The sequence below is a fragment of the Carassius gibelio genome, chromosome A16 (assembly GCF_023724105.1).
Source record: "Carassius gibelio isolate Cgi1373 ecotype wild population from Czech Republic chromosome A16, carGib1.2-hapl.c, whole genome shotgun sequence".
Taxonomy (NCBI): domain Eukaryota; kingdom Metazoa; phylum Chordata; class Actinopteri; order Cypriniformes; family Cyprinidae; genus Carassius; species Carassius gibelio.
In genome coordinates, this window is record NC_068386.1 from 21,960,573 (window position 1) to 21,976,987 (window position 16,415).

The window sequence follows — 16,415 nt, forward strand, 5'->3', positions numbered from 1 at the left end:
AGGAATGACTGTCTGTAAGATGCTTTATTGCTGCTTGCGCGATTATAACAAAAGGGCAACTAATCCTACGCTAAATTAACCTTTAATGCGACTTCTTTTTACCTGGAGTATTTGCAAGGTGATATCATCAAGGAATAGTACGTGAAATCACACATTTAGCATTATCCACAGAGAGCACAACGTTATGTGTTGACTCGTTAGTCACAACTAACAGAAACGTGATAGTAAACAAAACCACAATATGGAAATATTCTCTAGAGAAAAGCATAATGGAAACATTTTAAATAGCATCACAGTATATATATATATATATATATATATATATATATATATATATATATATATATATATATGTATATATATATATATATATATATATATATAATTTGAATTTGCAATGGGCTTTTATGAGGAAACATTAAGTAAAAAAACCTTTTGTAATTTGAAATTTCAATTTTCAAACTGTGCCAAATTTATTGTAATTTATTTTTCTGATGTCCTTTAAATAATTATTGATGTGTTATTCCAATTTAAGTTTGCAATTTCTTTTTTGTGTATAATTCTTATAAATTATTAAATTTAAATTAAATTGATGCATTTAGCAGACGCTTTACAGTGCATTCATGCTATTAATTTGTACCTATCATGTGTTCCGGGGGATTCGAACCCCCAACCTTGCGCTTGACAGCGCAGTGCTCTACCAATTGAGCTACAGGAACACTAAAAAAATAATAAATGATCATGTTAAACAATGTCCAACCATCAACAACAGATTTGTGTGGAAACCTTTTTAAATTTGTGTATACAATTAATAAAGGTTTTCTAGGTCAAAGCGATAGAACAGGGCACACATTTTTTGGAATGGCATAAAAAAATGTTTGGACAAAAACGCTGCTTATTGGACGTATACATTATATAAAAATGCTTCATTTATTTCAACACGTTCATCAATATTTGGTGACAACAATCAACAACACAACAAAAATGATAGAATGGCTAACAGGATTTCAGATCTGACCTATTTTGGGTCATTAAACTACATGAAGAACTAAACGGAATGAGACACCTATTCATAACACACTCGTGGAATGTAAATTTAAAGCACATTGCCATTACTTTCCCATTAAGTCGCTCTGTCTCTAATCTCAGATGCTCTATCAGGACTGGTTATTAAACTGCTCAAGAACACGTTTTAACAATCTTCTTGGAGAGTTTCCATCGGGTCTGCAGTGCCTCTATGAGACAGATGTCATGTCGTGAGGACGTCACTGAAGTGTGAAACGCCTTTATGTCTCAATTATGGCCGCGATCAGTGAGAGAGGGGCGGCACTCTAATGGGGCGAACGAAAAGAGCTGCTAATTTTCACACCAGCCCTTAGGGGTGCAATTATGTGTGTGAGTGCTCAGCTGTATCCAGCCGAACTGGACTCGTGGAGTAATCATTAACGGTGTCAGGATGTTGGCCAGTGAAGGTGGTGATGCATTGGTGTTTAAAGTGCACCGTCCCCGAACGCATCAATGAGAAAAGAGTGGATGCTTTCAGAATGAGTGTTTGCTCACCGACAGGACGGCCAGCAGCTCTTGGACGGGCAGCTCCGGCTTCAGACGCTCTTTGAACATGCGGATGGTCTGGTGTTTCAGGTAATAGTAGGATGAGATGCGGCCATACGTCAGCGGCTCGATGGTTTGCTCGTCCTGAATAAAAGACGCCAGAGGTCAAGATACAGCCGTACAGTGAGCAGGTCAGAGATGAAATACTCGGTCAGTCCTCCAGCAAAAAACACACACTTCTGAAACAACTCTCAGCTTCATTCCTCTGCATCACTGTCCACATTCTACACACAACACTCTCATGATAATGCAGTAGTAATATCTGAAAACAGCAGGTTATTAGTGATAACCAAGTTAATTATTATAAGACTCTTACCTCCTGTATTTCCATGCAGTAGGAACACTCCAGATCCCTCAGACTCCTCTCCACCAGGTTTGAAAGGTATTTGTTAATGGTTTCATGGCTGATGTCATCCAATTTATAGTAACTGAGAGCAGATAAAAGCAGAAGGAATAAATAATGTATATCAAATAATGTCCACTTATTATATAGGTTTTCAATATTGTATAGTAAAAAACAACAAAACTTCTTCTTGAGTATATTTGAACACTGTGAGCATTTTTAATAATGCAGATCTAGAGTATCTAAAGACCCTTAAAACAAGGTAACAGCATCATTTATTAAAGAATCTCTGATAGGATATATCTTGAATGTAAGTGTATTTTTTTTTACCTTGGCAGGTATGTCTCATTTTAAAGACTAACAATAATAATAATAAAAATAAAATAAAATAGAATAAAAAAACAGCACCTCAAGGCAAATCATATTAAACTGCGTTCCAGTGTATAACCTGCAGTGTTTACTTAAACTGTGTACAAAAAAAAAAAAAAAAAAAAAAAAAAATACAAAAAATATTAATAATAATAATTGTAGGCAGATTTTTTTCTTTTTCAATGTGTTCAAAATTCTATTAAACCAAAAACATCCATATACACAATATGGTTCAAGGACAGCATGCAATATACTTTGGGGATTTTAGGCAAATTTTACAGAAATACTAAGGGGTTAAAAATAAACTCTCTCTCTCTCTCTCTCTCTCTCTCTCTATATATATATATATATATATATATATATATACATAAAACAAAATTTAATTTCTCAAGCAGTTTCGCAAAAAACTGCAGACTGAGAATTATTCAGTTTCACAACCTCTTCCAAATTACTCTCACTCTTACTTACCTTTCTGCAAAATAAATAAATAAAATACCTTGATTTTTCCACTGGCCATCATAGCTTTGTAAGATAAGATCCTTCTTTGCTAGACCTGATAATTATTTTGGTATTTAAATCATATTAAAATTACAGAGTAGCATTAAAAATGTATTTAACTGTCTAAATTTGTATACATTTTTAAAACATAGATGACTGAATAAAATTAGCAGCTAGATAACAACAAATCGCTTTGTGCTTAGGTCTTGTTTTATCTCCAGAAACTAAATTATATTATAGGTAATTTACTAGATAGGCCTTCATTGTCATGTAAATAAGAAGAAAATACTGTGGATTATTAAGGTTAAATCTTGCTAACCACTCTTGCTAAATGGGGTAAACACACTTACAAACTCGTGTGTTCTGAGAAATAGATGTTTTATAAATCGACTCGGACAGCGATATCTCATGAGTTCAGTGTTGGACAGATCAAAATGAATCGGTTCAAAGGAGTCAGTAGGTTGTGAATCGAACATTAGCGGACATGGACACGATGTGTGCTAACCCCAGCCATCAGGACATCAAAAAAGCTTCATCACTGCATATATTTTTATTAGTTAATTGAAAGTGTGGTTTATGTCAGCTGCATGTGCGAATCGCATGTCAGAGATGATAAAGTGACATGTTTTTTTAGTGCAATTTTGCATCCAGCCGGTAAATCAGAAAAATAATAATAATAATAAAATGCGCCACATGAAACAAGGATTCGGTAATTACATTAGTTGATTTTTAGTTTTTTGTCTGAGTGATGGAGAGGAAGGACTTAGTTTGAAGACAGAGACAGAGACAGAGAGAGAGAGAGAGAGAGAAAGAGAGAGAGAGAGTGCACGGGGAGAGGCTCTCTGCGGTTTCTCTCTCTCAGTTAACATTAGCGCTATCTCATGTGCAGCAGTCATTTTAATTGCTCATAAATCTCTGATCAAATTAAGCTTTGGTGGAATTTTTGTTTTTGTTTTGGCGGCCCCTATAACATGTTCAGTGCAGGAAAAACCTTGTGGTATTGAGTAAAAGAACTCCGAACTATGAATAAAAACTAAAATAAGGTAGTTGCGACTTTTTCGTCTCACAATTCAGACTTTTTTTCCTCAGAACTGCGAGATATAAACTCGCAATTGTGACTTATTCGGAACTGTGATATAAACACGCAATTGATTCATATTGAGCTCATATCTTGCAATTCTGAATTCATAACATGCAATTTCAAGAAAAAAAGTTGAAATTGCACGATACAAACTCGCAGTTGCGAGTTATAAAGTCAGAATTGGCAGATATAAACTTGCAATTCTGACTTTTCTTCTCGCAATTGTGAGTTTATATCGCAGAATTTTGACTTTTTATCTTGCAATTGCGAGTTTATATCTTGCAATTCTGAATTTATAACTCAGAATTTTAACTTTTTTCTGGCAATTGCATGATATAAAGTCAGAATTGCAAGATATAAACTCGCAACACCTCCAGAAAAGCAACACTGCGCTGCCAGATTATTCCCAGGTTTGCTGGAAAGCAAAAATCACTTCCATGCTCAGCAAAGCTCTAAGAGCCACCACATGAGATCCACACACAACTATGCACTTCCTTAATTCTGAGTGACGGCAAACATTTCTCCTGCCGTGAGCAAGAAAAAAAAACAATATTTTGCAGAAACTTTAACTTTTTAGCACTCAAGCAATGAAATATTACAAACATGAACAGTGTGTGTTAATAATTAGCAAAAACACATCATGGTGACATGTAAATAAAGATGTCCATGTACACACACACACACTGCTATTCTTTAGTGCTTTGTGTCCAGAAGGATAATTTACAGAGCCAGTTTCAGCTTGTACACACTTGCACAATGTGAAAATCTCCAACCAGTTAACAGGTGGAGTGAGGTGTCATGAAGGTAACTGCCCGATGTGTGTGTGTGTGTGTGTGTGTGTGAGAGAGAGAGAGATTGAACATGTCTTTGACTCAAAGGCCACAGGTCTACAGAATCTTTCTGAATTTTTCATAGCGTCACATTATTATTCCACAGTTCAAAAGCTGGTCTTAAACAAACCCATTGGGAGTTAGCTAAGAAAAAACCACAGGGCTGTAGTTTCCATCCTTAAACTAGACATTTATTATTATTATTATTATTATTTTGATGCTGTGTCTTTAGGACTTCTTCTGGGATTTGCAGAGCTGAAGGTTCTACACACCATAGCTTATATGTAGAGCAGTTATTGCATTAGCAAAGAAAAAATACAATAATTTGGTGTCATTAAACACCATCATTATCAAAACACACAATTATGCATACTGCAGATGAAATAAAAGTGAAAAGCGAGTATTCATTTTTAAATCCCATTTTTGATTTGTTATAAATAACATTATGTATATTAAAGTACAGAATGTATTGGCAGACTGGTGTTGTAAATAATACTTTTTTTTCTTAAGTGATTTAACTGGTTGTATTGAATGAGAAACAGAAATTTTCAATCGCTCTCATAATTTGTCTCTCATACACTACTGTTCAGAAGTTTAGTAAGATCTTTCTAATTAATTTATTTCTGTGTTTTCAGCATCATTCCTCCAGTCTTCAGTGTCACATGATCTGCAGAAATCATTCTGATATGATGATTTGCTGCTATAGAATTTTTTTTTATTATCATCAATGTTGAAAACAGTTGCACTTCTTAATATTTTTGGAAGAAATTGTGATAATTTTTTCCCCAAGGATTCGATGAGTTAAAAACAACATTTATCTGAAGCTGAATGCTCTATTTTGTAACAATGTAAAAGTCCTTACTGTCATTTTTGATATGCATCTTTGCTGAATAAAAGTATCAATTTCTTTCAAAACAAACTGAGCGACCCCAAACATTTGAACAGTAGTGTATATGTACAAGTAAACATGCTTCTGATAAACAGACATGTTAAGTTGTTACATTTCAGCATTCATAATACGTTTAGACATTAATGCTATTGTCAGGGTTGTTTAATCATATTTACATTTTTAGAATAAATTGTAACTTCGGGTGTGTAATAGCTTGTTACTGGACCTTTAGTTTAAGGTACTAATATGTAGCCTGCATGAGTAAATAAACGAAAAAAACTAATGTTTTAATGTCAAAGGGCACAATGAGCAGAGAACTTTTATAGTTAATCAAACTCTTAATTCTACAAGATCCTCTTTAATTTTGAATGGTTAAGATTAGTGTTATACGTGTAAAATAGCCTCAGTCTTTCAGCTTGTTGTGTGTGCTGTAGTGAACATCTATATGATGATTAAACCGTTAGCATCATTTAGCTCCTGTCTCCGTCTGTGAGGTCTTTATGAGTCCTGATGAAACTGATGGAGCTAGTGTGCTCTATTATTAACATACAACCTTACTGGAAACATGCTGTTGTGTTGTTTCAGAGTTATATCATGTAAAGAACAAAACCTAGTGAGAGGCTGCACCACGGCTGCATGCGAAATCAAAGATCATCCCTCACATCTGATCATTATTCACCAAACAGGAGGGCTTTTGCATGTTTTCTTTAAATGTCAATTTCTTTAAATTGAAGACTAAAAAAAACCCCAAAATTAAATAACCTTTCTCTACCAAACAAATGTGAGAAAATGTAAAAAAAAAAAAAAAAAAAAAAATCACAAACAATATGAATAACTGAAGGGAACATAATAGGTCTGTATGTTCTGTAAATGTAATGTCTAAGAAGCACACATTAATTTATATAAGCAACAATTCAGAGTTTAAAAATACAACTTTCTACTGATCTCATTACATTTGAATTAATAATAATAATAAAAAAGTCCTGTTTTAAATAACTCTGCATCCAAGCACAAGAAAATATACATAGCTGTATATTTAAATATAAATATGAATAGCACCTTATGATCTCACTGTGAAAAACAAAAAAACAAACAGTGTTTGTCACCCGTATTCTTGTTTCCAGAGCAAATATCTTAAATCAAAGGTAACATTTAGCTGCAAAGCAGAATAACAGAAGAAGTCTTAGAACTAAAACAGGGACAAATATCATCCAATGCGCTCAGAAACATCCACTTAATTCAATTTACATGATATCTGTTCTTGTTTTAATCATAAACTCATTAAATCTTGTTTAATGTCTCAGAGAACAAGAACTACATGCACTTTTGTGATTGACAAACAGCAAAACTAAGGAAGATAATCATATTTTGCTATTCATGCAATATTTAATGCCATTTATGAATGTAAGACTTGCTTTGATTTTAGACATTTTAAGTTCTTAATTTGTGTAAAAGTAAAATAAAGACTTTAAAAGCAGAAACTAAAATGAAATAAACACATATATATACATAAAAAAAAAAACTTGATTTAATCACATGGACGGTATTATGAAGACTCAAACCTTTCTTGCTCAAGTACTAAAAACAGACGAGCTGTTGAAACTTAACTCCCCTGCGATAAAGGCATCCCAACAATTAGCATGTAACTGCCCGCATCCACACAAAACACCTGTTCACTCTTTAGCAATAAGACTGGCAGTAATTGACTTATAATTTACATGATCTTCAAGGTTCCTTTGCAAAAACAGTTTGTTTAACTGTAAGGTCAGAGAAAAGGGTGTAAAAATAGACACGAAGAACACAGGTCAAATTACAAGTGGACTTCAGGGGGAAAATCGAGATGTAAAAATGGAGAATCTGGCCCATATGATTACCTCAGTCATGAGAGTGTGTTTTCGAGCAGTGGGAGAGAGGGCACAGACAGGTCTTTGTGTTTAATGTGTCCTGACAGGAGCGCAAATGTCAGTCGAATGTTCTGGAATCATCTTCTCCTGTTCATCGCAGACGTCTGAGCTGCCCTGTGTGACCCTGCCAGGCTGGTGTGTGTGTGTGTGTGTGTGTGTGTGTGTGTGTGATCTTTCACCCCTTGTTTTGTGATGGAGGTGTAAACTGTCGGGGCTGAACTGTGGCCAGGGATGATGTTGCCATGGAAACACAGTAAGTAATGAGTCCTGTGGATGTTTTTCTGTCTTGTGCTGCAGTCGAGTCACTGCGCTTTCACCCAACAGCTCGGACTTCACACTAGGCCAATTAATAAAATATAATTCAACATTTTCTTGTCTATTGAAGATATTGAGCCAGACTATTTTCTATCTGCTTTTCTGAAGAGCCACATACTGCAACCTCTAGATAGCAAAACATATACATTATGTGCATGTGGTAATGGTTCTTTAAAAAAAAAAAAAAGGAAAGGGAACACACACACACACACACACACACACACACACACACACACACACAGATACAGTGTACACACAAGCTTTTTTATGGCCAAAGTAATAAAATGACGCAGATTAAATGCTTTATTTTACCATCTCCTTGTTAAATGTTACATTTAACAATAAATTAATAGTGCTATCTAATAAATTAATAAAGATTTATTGCATCCAAAATAAAAGTCTGTTTTTACATAACATATATATATATATATGTACATCTTAAATGTGCACTTGTTTATATTTTTAAATACACATAAATATATACTGTTCACACACATTTATTGTGAAAACTAACTTTTATTTTTGTATGCGATTAATCGTGATCGTAATCGTAAAAATTATGCATTATTTAATGCAACCCTATACCAAACCCTTATCATATAGTAAGTACAAGTAGTTAACTATTATTACTCTGCACTTAAATGAATAATTACATGAACAAGGACACAGCGAAATAAAGTGCAACCATTAAAAATACATCATCTACCAGAGTACTTGTAAGGGACAGCAATGATAAAAAATAAAGATGGTATATTATCTTTAATCTAGATGATGGTAGATTTATGCTGCTGTGTTGGATGGTTCCTTGAGGTCTAATTGGTTAACGTTGGGACAGCATGGTTATGAAAGCATGCAGTGATTTATTACAGCAAGATTAGTAAAAGTCCATATTGTTCATTGTTAATTAATGATACCTAATGCAGTCTAAATCTTCACAGTAAATGCTGTGAGTGATGCACGTGCAGTACCTGGGGTTCATGACCAGCCTGCGGAAGAAGTACGTCCAGGTGATGTAATCCATGGCGTCTTGTTTTGAGGTGACTGTGCCTGCTGCGATTTCTGCATTCAAGTGGTCCGAGAGCACGCTCAGAAGACTGCAGATACACAGGAGAGACACCCTTTGTGTCATTATCAGAGGACGAACACCAAACAGGGAGATTTATAGTTTTATACACACCTAGACTCCACGGGGAACGGCTCGTACAAGAACTTCTTATAGAAGTCCTTCTTGATGTCGTGCACAAGGATGACAGCCTTGCCCTGGTCATCGAACTGCGGTCGCCCTGCTCGACCCATCATCTGAAGAACATCTGGAATGGGAATGACAGAGGTCAATGACATTGGACAGTCAGCGAAAACACACACACACACATAAAAACAGATGTTACCTGTTATAGGGTAATCCACGTAGCGGCGGGTCTTTCCGTCATAGTATTCTGTGCCCTTCACGATCACCAGGTGAGCAGGGAAGTTGACGCCCCACGCTAGTGTGCTAGTTGCAATTAACACCTTAGAGAAAAGTCAAAGAAGACTGATGCAATGATGCTAAAATTTCAGCGTTGCCTCACAGGTATAAATTACATTTTAAATGTATTTAAATACATAGAATTTTTTTTTTTTTCACTTTTCAAATAGAAAAAAGTTATTTTAAACCACAATTGGCAGAGACTCCTATCCGTCGAGGGCCTGTGGTATCTGAACTTTAGAAGTGCTTCACATGCTAAATTGTTTTTGCACCGCTATAATACTGATGTGTGAAATATCACATTTGCATTACCGTATTTTTCGGACTATAAGTCGCACCTGAGTATAAGTCACATCAGCCCAAAAATACGTCATGATGAGGAAAAAAACATATATAAGTCGCACCGGACTATAAGTCGCATTTATTTAGAAACAAGAACCAAGAGAAAACATTACCGTCTACAGTCACGAGAGGGCGCTCTATGTTTTCAGTGCTGCATTAAGAACATCGAGCTGCATTAAGAAGAATGTTTCAGTTGGATTTGAATACATCGATTCATCTCTCATCACTCAAAAATGGCCAAAAAAGTTCTCCATGAGTATATTAATGAGTATAATTATATAATCTCTCAGCTGACAGCTATTTCCCACAGAATAGTTCCTATATTCAATTTACTCGCCGTTTCTTTGGGGATCAGTGTGGGAACGGTCGATCTGCTGGTGAACCACACATCACCTAACAGCGCCTCACCTGGATCTTACAGTTGACGAACAGCTCCTCCACCGTCTTCCTGTCTCGCTCGTGAAGTCCAGCATGATGCATCCCGATCCCAAACGCTAGGGTCAGCTTCAGGTTCGACTCTCTTATAGTGCCGATGATATCGTCCATCTAACAGGACACAGACGTTAGAAACCCTGGCAGAAGCTATGCACATTCTTCAGAAGAAAAGAGATGGAAATGTTAGGATGGGCAACAGTGGAAACAAACAGAGGGAAGTGCTGTTAGATGGACGGCTAACGGCAGCCGGCTGTCACTCAGACAGCAGGGTTTCAGGTCGTTACACGCTTCAGTGCAGTGAAACAGCGGGACGCCCCGTATATCACTGGAACACACAGCCAGGATGCTGGAGCTATCAGCACATCAACCTCACTGCTGCAGGCCTGCGCTGAGCAACAGCTCATCCAAAAATAAAAGTGCTGACATTATTCACTCGCACACATGTTGTTTCAAACTTTGTAAAATTATTTTATTTACAAAAAAAGAAAGACATTTTGAAGAATCTTAGAAGAGCATCTTTTGCATTAAATAGCAGTTCACAGTAAAAAAAAAAAGGATACTATGAATGTAGAATAAATGTTTTGAATGTTTCAGAATAATGATAACATTGATAACAAATGTCTTTACTGTCACTGCACAGCTTAATGTACTGCTGCTAATTAAAATGATAAAAACATACATACATAATTTACCCTAAGCTTCTGACAGTAGTATATTTGTAACTTGTAAAGCCACCTTGAGTTTGTAAAAAGTGATGAATAATAATAATGGGGGCAAATAAATAATGAGAGAATTTGAATTGGCTGAACTCTTTTAAACCAGACTTGAATTCTATCTCTAAGTATAAACAGCAGTCTTCCTCTATTCTCTGCTTGTTACATGTGTGATGTCTTTTATTGGGTCTTTAACTGGGTAGGCTCATAAAAGACAGGCATTAACATGTTTTATGGGGCTGCATGCCTTTACACACAGTCTGAGTAATAGAAAAATATAGGCCACTAACATCAGTATCTGTCACATAAATGCTTGAGTCAAACCAGTTTTACACAAATCTGCATTCATGAGAGGAACAGCTCTTTTAAAAAAGTGCAGGTGAACTATCCCCTTAAGAATCAGACTGGAAGATTCAGCATATATTGTTGCCTACAGGATCCACTATAGAATCAATTCTACATCAACTGATTCTTTAACTCTGAGCTATTGGGTATCCAGAGTCAATCCCAAAGTGGAATGCAAAACCATGTTCTGTGTGAAGCAGCCCTAACCTTGGTGAATCGGTTCACTCCATGAAGCCTATTGATAACTAACAATTTGCATTATTTATTTATTAAAAAAGTTTTTTTTTTTTGGTCTGATTTGAAATTCTAAAAGGCAGAAAATTCTAACCTTGTTAGTTTGGGACACTAATAACATATACAGTGGCATGCGAAAGTTTGGGAACCCCTTGCAGAAATTGTGCAACTGTAAATCATTTTAACAAAATAAGAGAGATCACTACTAACTAAATGCATGTCCTTTTTTTATGCCAGTTTGTACTGTCCTGAGTAAGATATTTTACATAAAATATGTTTACATATAGTCAACAAGACAAAAAAAATAAATAAAATAAAATAAAATAACAATTATTTCAGAAATTTGAATTTTGAACCTTTTCCAGCAGTGAACGAGACCCAGAAGACAGTATACCGTACCGTACACACAGTTTCAATGGAGGGACTGAGAGCTCTCGGACTAAATCTAAAATATCTTAACCTCTTAACTCGGGCTGAAACGATTCCTCGAGTAACTCGTTTACAAAAAATGATCGAGGCAAATTCCTCTGCCTCGAAGCCTCTTTTAATTTATTTTAAATCTCACGTCAGGTTCTCTCGCAATGATTTATTTTAATGCGACACAACCACTGATCTATGATATAGTTATATATATAGATCAGTGGACACAACACGTTTACGTCACCCACAAAGCGGAAGGTGACAACCGCTGAGTCTGAAATCTCATACTGCAAGGAGTCAGCAGTGTTAAATTGAGGGCGCAGGCAAACGTAAAGAGAAAAGAACGTCGTGAAGGGTGTCCATTGCAAGATAGAGCTGGCATACCACAACTAGGGCCCTATGATTTCCGCGATGCAGAAAACACGGAGGGAATCGCGGAATCCAGTCATAAAAACTGAATTTACAGTTTAACGCGGAATGGCAAGGAATTTGCCAAATTATGAATGAATTAATCAAAAATAGGTCATTGCACTTACATCAAATCACGATATGGACTAATATATGGAAATATTAAGCCGGGGCAGTCTATTTAAATATGAATCCTGCATGTTCTGCTTGTCTCTGTTAGTGAATGGCGCAGAAGCGCTTCTTCGTTTATTTACACACACTGAAGCGCGCGTGACACTCCGGTAATTTCAGCGTACTGCTCTGACAGTAACTTTATGAGCATTTGACCGTTTGATTTGAGTAAAACTAGCTTCACATCACATACACAGAACTGTAAAGACGTCAGAACACGTCAACCCGTCAAAATAAAAGTCCGGTTTAAAGACAAGTATTTGCCAGATATGTATTACCATTGTTCAGTAGAATGTATATATCCTACCACAAAAAAAAAAAAAAAAAAAAAAAAAAAACTAACATTAATTTTTTTAAGGTTTAATCACACAACATTTCTTCAATGTTTTATTGATAATAGTAAAAGCTTATATTGCTTATGCTTATATTTTTCTAAATCTGGCTGTTTAATATTGTATTTGACACTACCAATTTAATTAAAATATGTTATTTATTTATTATTTAATTTATTTATATATACAAAGTTTAGTAAACACATGTGAAATGCACCTTTTTAGATGCAACATTTTCTCTGTGGGGAGAACATAAAAACTGCCATGTTTATATATATATATATATATATATATAATGATACATAATTTGCAGTACGATTGGAACAAGTCTGGGGTCATAATCTGGACTGCAGTTCATTAATTAGTGACCTCTGCACTACACATTAGAAGGCAGTTTCCTGTGTGTATGTGCTCAAGCAAACACATTAAAGATGCATTTCTGCTCTCTGTGCTGTTTGAACGTGTGTATATCATGTGTATACTATTAAAGAAATTATCACCTCCGTAAGGCTGCAATTTGTATGTGATTACTTTGTGATTGGGACGAGAAAACCATTCCTTTAGTTTTTTTCCTGACTAGCTCTCTAATTGAGTGCTTTGAAAATATTAGCACACATCTGTAATGGTGAGCAGAAAAAAAGCTGTTTGTTCACATCTTGAAATAATCTGAAGGCATGCAGTGGAACGGAAAGAGGAATTGAATGAGAGATGACACAGGCTTTTGTACTAGAATCTGCTCTGAGACAGAGAGCATACTGAGCAAGAAGAGTAAGAGGAAGCAGTAAAAGTGTAAGTCCTATTCACACGCTGCTTCCTCAGATTCAGGATCTTCTAATAATGGCATCTCAGCCAAATATTGTCCTCCTAACAAAGCATACATCGATGGAAAGCTTATTTAATCAGATTTCAGATGATGTATAAATGGACACTCAAGAATGGTTTTGTGGTCCAGGGTCACATTTATCATTTTAAATTAACCTAGATTAAGCACAATACTCAGAAAACACACCATCCTAACCAAATTGTTATTAAGGTTACTATTAAATTGTGTTTGGTGCAAATAATAATAGTTCTTATGTTAATTACACTGCTCGCTACACTTTTGCATGACTCTTTCTCTCCTCATCTTGCTTTGACTCTTTCCGTCTCTTTCAGACCAATAAAGCAATATGCTGGGTTTACAATATTTTTATTTTGCACGCTCTATTCTAGTTTACGACAAAAAGCAATGCAGAAAAGCAGAACTAGAACATTAACACCCTTTTTGTTACAATACAAACCTGCTGAGCACCTTACTCTCGTTCCGATTCCTTGATTGTGTTATTGAAAAATGAGCCCATATCTTTTGATGTAAATTGAAAAAGTGATGCATTTACTCATTAGTTAATACAATGACTTCTGACCTCTCTCTCGTCCTGGTGGAGCCACTGTTTGGGGTCGTCTTCTGTAGCCAGAAACGCAATGAGGTCCAGAGCCGTGAGCCGTGTCTGGCGGCGCGAAGACACAAATATGAGGACCGGTTTAGCAGGAGAATGTGTGCGGATGGCTGCAGGACAGTGGAAATACAGAGTCAGACTGAGATCTAAATCCAGTTGTGGATGTAGCAATCAAAATGCATTAAAGATCTAAACAAAAAGTCAAAATACAAGAGAAATAAGAAAACTGCAAGTCAAATTTTTACCAAGAATTCTTAGTAATTTGTCTGAACCTGGTGGCCATATCATGGTAACATCTCTAGGTCATCTGTTATCTATAAATACAAATTCAGCTCCCATCTCCTGTACTTGAATGGAAAGGACTAAAACCCCCATAACTGTTGGCCAGAGCGTCTTCTAATAGCAAACTGAAAATCAACAATACAATCTGACAATGATGACAAACGAGCAGTGAACAAATCGAGAAAAGCATGGATCTCATGAGCATGGATCATTTTAGCATTTCTACGGGTTTAAGAAACAGAAATGTTCAGAGTTGAGTAAACTTTTATGATGTGAATGAAAAGTTGAAAACTAGAACTAATGAAATTGTGTTTTCAATTGATCTAACAACAAAATATAAAATCCTTTATAGAAGATCTATGAAAGAGTAAAACAATATCAAGAACTCGATTATAGTAGTCAGACGAGAGATATTAAATCAATTAAAAAATGAAAATATAAAACATGTCTTACAATGTCTTTATGCTATTTTGTTGTTAATACTGTGGTAAAACGTGGAAATGCATCACAGTCTTATACACATGATTACACAATGTTTAAATCAGTATTATATAGAATTATTTAAGTGTCAAGTTTGTGATTTATTTGATATTTTTCCATGTAAGCTGTAGCTTCTGACCTTTAAATCAATAACTGCTTTATTTGATCAGAAACAGTCTAAATATTATTTGTGTATTTTGCTTACATTTGATTAGAAGTAGGCCAACATGGCCCCCTACGAAATTCAGTGGTGTGTTGCAATGAAGTAATAACACTTTATTACAGTTATTAAGTATTTTTGGGGGAGTATCTGTACTTTACTTGAGTTTTTATATCTCAGCCAACTTTTACTTTTACTATAATTCCTAATTAAAATGTATACTTTTACTCTAATACATTTCCCCTAAGTATAGTCGTTACTTACTACAAAATAGTCAGAAGAACACAGACACAGAAAGCAGGTTTGACGAATCAGTGATCTGAATCCTAAAAATACCTTTGCTCATGTGCAAACAAGTGATCCTCATTAACACAGTCCAATGCTTTGTTTCTGAATGATTCAGCTATTTGAATGAATCAGTTGAATCTCAATGACTCACTCATTAACAGTCACTTGTTGCCACCTACTGGCAGTTTTACTTTCAAATTTAGACGTTTTTTTTTTCATGTTTTAAATTATTTCAAATATCAGTTTTATTCAACGTTTTACGATAAAACCACAACATTATTTATCCATCTGCAACTGCAGGTTAAATGCATCCCTGCCCCCTCTGAGATACATAAACTGTAAATACACATAAATGCTTTTTCAGATGCAGATTCCAGAAATGCTTTCTTATGTTAGAATGAAAGACACTAAATACAGCAGAAGTGCTTCTTATTCTTATTCAAAAATATAAAATGGATAAAGAGAGTTAAAACTGAACAAAATCTTATGTACATTATATATATATATATATATATATATATATATATATATATATATTTGCTTCTTTTCCATTTTGCATTTACTTGTACTTTTGCTTTCAATACTTAAAAAAAATCTGTACATACATTCTCAGTTTAAAAAAAAGTGATCCAAAAACAGTGAATCCAATCACCATTCAGACAAAACTTTGCTTCAAGAATTAGCCACAATGCTGAGTTAATGTAATCCTCTTATAGGCAAGACATATCAGTATAATGTTTAATTTCGGGTCGATGGCGATATTTACATTTAAACCAATTATCAGCCGATTCGGATATTGGTCATGTAAAAATGCACATCCTAACTACAGGATTTTTTATGCATGATCATCTCCTTCAATGTGTGAGCATGTTCCTGTAGTACTGTACCTTGGAAGACTGGTTTGTTCATGCTGGCCATGCGAGGGCAATAATGCTGCCCCGGAAAGCCCTGGATGTGAACCTCCAGCGGCACTGGGCGAACAGAGGGCCGGAAATTAAACAGTCCCACCTGAAAGAGACATAGGCAGAGATGAATAAGGACGGGCCACAAAACAGAGCAAGAAA

At 35.3% G+C, this 16,415-nt stretch overlaps 1 protein-coding gene across 1 annotated transcript in view; it reads right to left on the reverse strand.

Annotated features, from left to right (window-relative positions):
- The window catches only part of ascc3 (activating signal cointegrator 1 complex subunit 3), a 205,551-nt gene that overhangs the window by 11,288 nt on the left and 177,848 nt on the right, over positions 1 to 16,415 (reverse strand). The window contains exons 29-36 of the mRNA XM_052617566.1: positions 16,239 to 16,359; positions 14,109 to 14,251; positions 10,056 to 10,193; positions 9,229 to 9,349; positions 9,018 to 9,150; positions 8,809 to 8,934; positions 1,928 to 2,039; positions 1,561 to 1,695 (exon numbers count right to left, since the gene is read on the reverse strand). Coding sequence (XP_052473526.1) covers positions 1,561 to 1,695; positions 1,928 to 2,039; positions 8,809 to 8,934; positions 9,018 to 9,150; positions 9,229 to 9,349; positions 10,056 to 10,193; positions 14,109 to 14,251; positions 16,239 to 16,359 — 1,029 coding nt within the window. The remainder of the gene's footprint in view (positions 1 to 1,560; positions 1,696 to 1,927; positions 2,040 to 8,808; positions 8,935 to 9,017; positions 9,151 to 9,228; positions 9,350 to 10,055; positions 10,194 to 14,108; positions 14,252 to 16,238; positions 16,360 to 16,415) is intronic.